General features: G+C 45.4%; 1 protein-coding gene across 1 annotated transcript in view; it reads left to right on the top strand.

Annotated features, from left to right (window-relative positions):
• LOC111669173 (receptor-type tyrosine-protein phosphatase O-like) overlaps positions 1-941 on the top strand; it is a gene marked incomplete at its 3' end in the record, with an annotated part of 32,033 nt that overhangs the window by 16,119 nt on the left and 14,973 nt on the right. The window contains exon 2 of the mRNA XM_087179070.1: positions 574-835. Coding sequence (XP_087035196.1) covers positions 574-835 — 262 coding nt within the window. The remainder of the gene's footprint in view (positions 1-573; positions 836-941) is intronic.

Genomic DNA, 941 nt, shown 5'->3' with positions numbered 1-941 from the left:
GGAGGAGGAGGAGGAGGAAGAAGAAGAAGAGGAGGAGGAGGAGGAGGAGGAGGAGGAGGAGGAGGTAGATGAAGGCCTGTCACTCAGAAACCATCAGTGGTGCAGATGGAGATGAGCTGTGTGTCGGTGCGGTCTATTTACAGGATCACAATGATTCACTGTGATACAAATTCCTGTTGTTTTCTGAAGGGGACTGAGGTAGAACTGACATGATCAGTCAATTTATTGATTAGTTGATCAGTCTTTGAACTGAACTCTCAATGTTTTTCACTGTTTTCTTTCATTTAATCAACTGTAGATAGAAAAATTGATCAGATGAATCAATAATTAAAAACTTTGATATCTACAGCTTCAGACTGAATCTACTATCACCTCTCAGCAGTGTTGGCACATATCCTGAGTATTTCTTTATATATTACTATTTTTATTTATGTATCATAGTATTAGGACACATTTTTATATTTTATCTTTATAATCTTACTTCTTCTTTTCTGGTCTTTGTCGTTACATTTCCTGAGGATGAGAAAAGTATTCTGATTCTGATCACGTGTCTTCATGTTCGATGTCCTCCAGAGATCGTTGACCTTCCTCGTCTCCGTGAACGACGACGGTTTGATCGTGGCGGCTCTGGAGCACTCAGACCTGCAGGAGAACGTGACGGCCTACGCTGCCCAGGTCTCTGGAGAACCCAGACTGACCCTGGTCCAATTTGTGAACTCCAGCGAGCCGCTGCTCTTCAACACGTCCTTCCACGGTCTCTGCTACACTGTGGGACTGCTGGTCAAACTGGGACAGAGCTGGTCCAGACCAGTCAAGACCGTGCCCGTCCTCACCAGTGAGTAACTGATGGTTCTTTAACATGACCAACGTATGACCAACGCACGACCAACACATGACCAACGCACGACCAACGCACGACCAACGCACGACCAACGCACGAC

This window comes from Seriola lalandi, unplaced genomic scaffold (genome assembly GCF_002814215.2).
Source record: "Seriola lalandi dorsalis isolate HSWRI2012SDOR001 ecotype SW California unplaced genomic scaffold, Sedor1 jcf7180002054778, whole genome shotgun sequence".
Classification (NCBI taxonomy): Eukaryota; Metazoa; Chordata; class Actinopteri; order Carangiformes; family Carangidae; genus Seriola; species Seriola lalandi.
The sequence above is the reverse complement of the archived record's forward strand: the minus strand, read 5'-3'. Positions and strand labels throughout refer to the sequence as shown.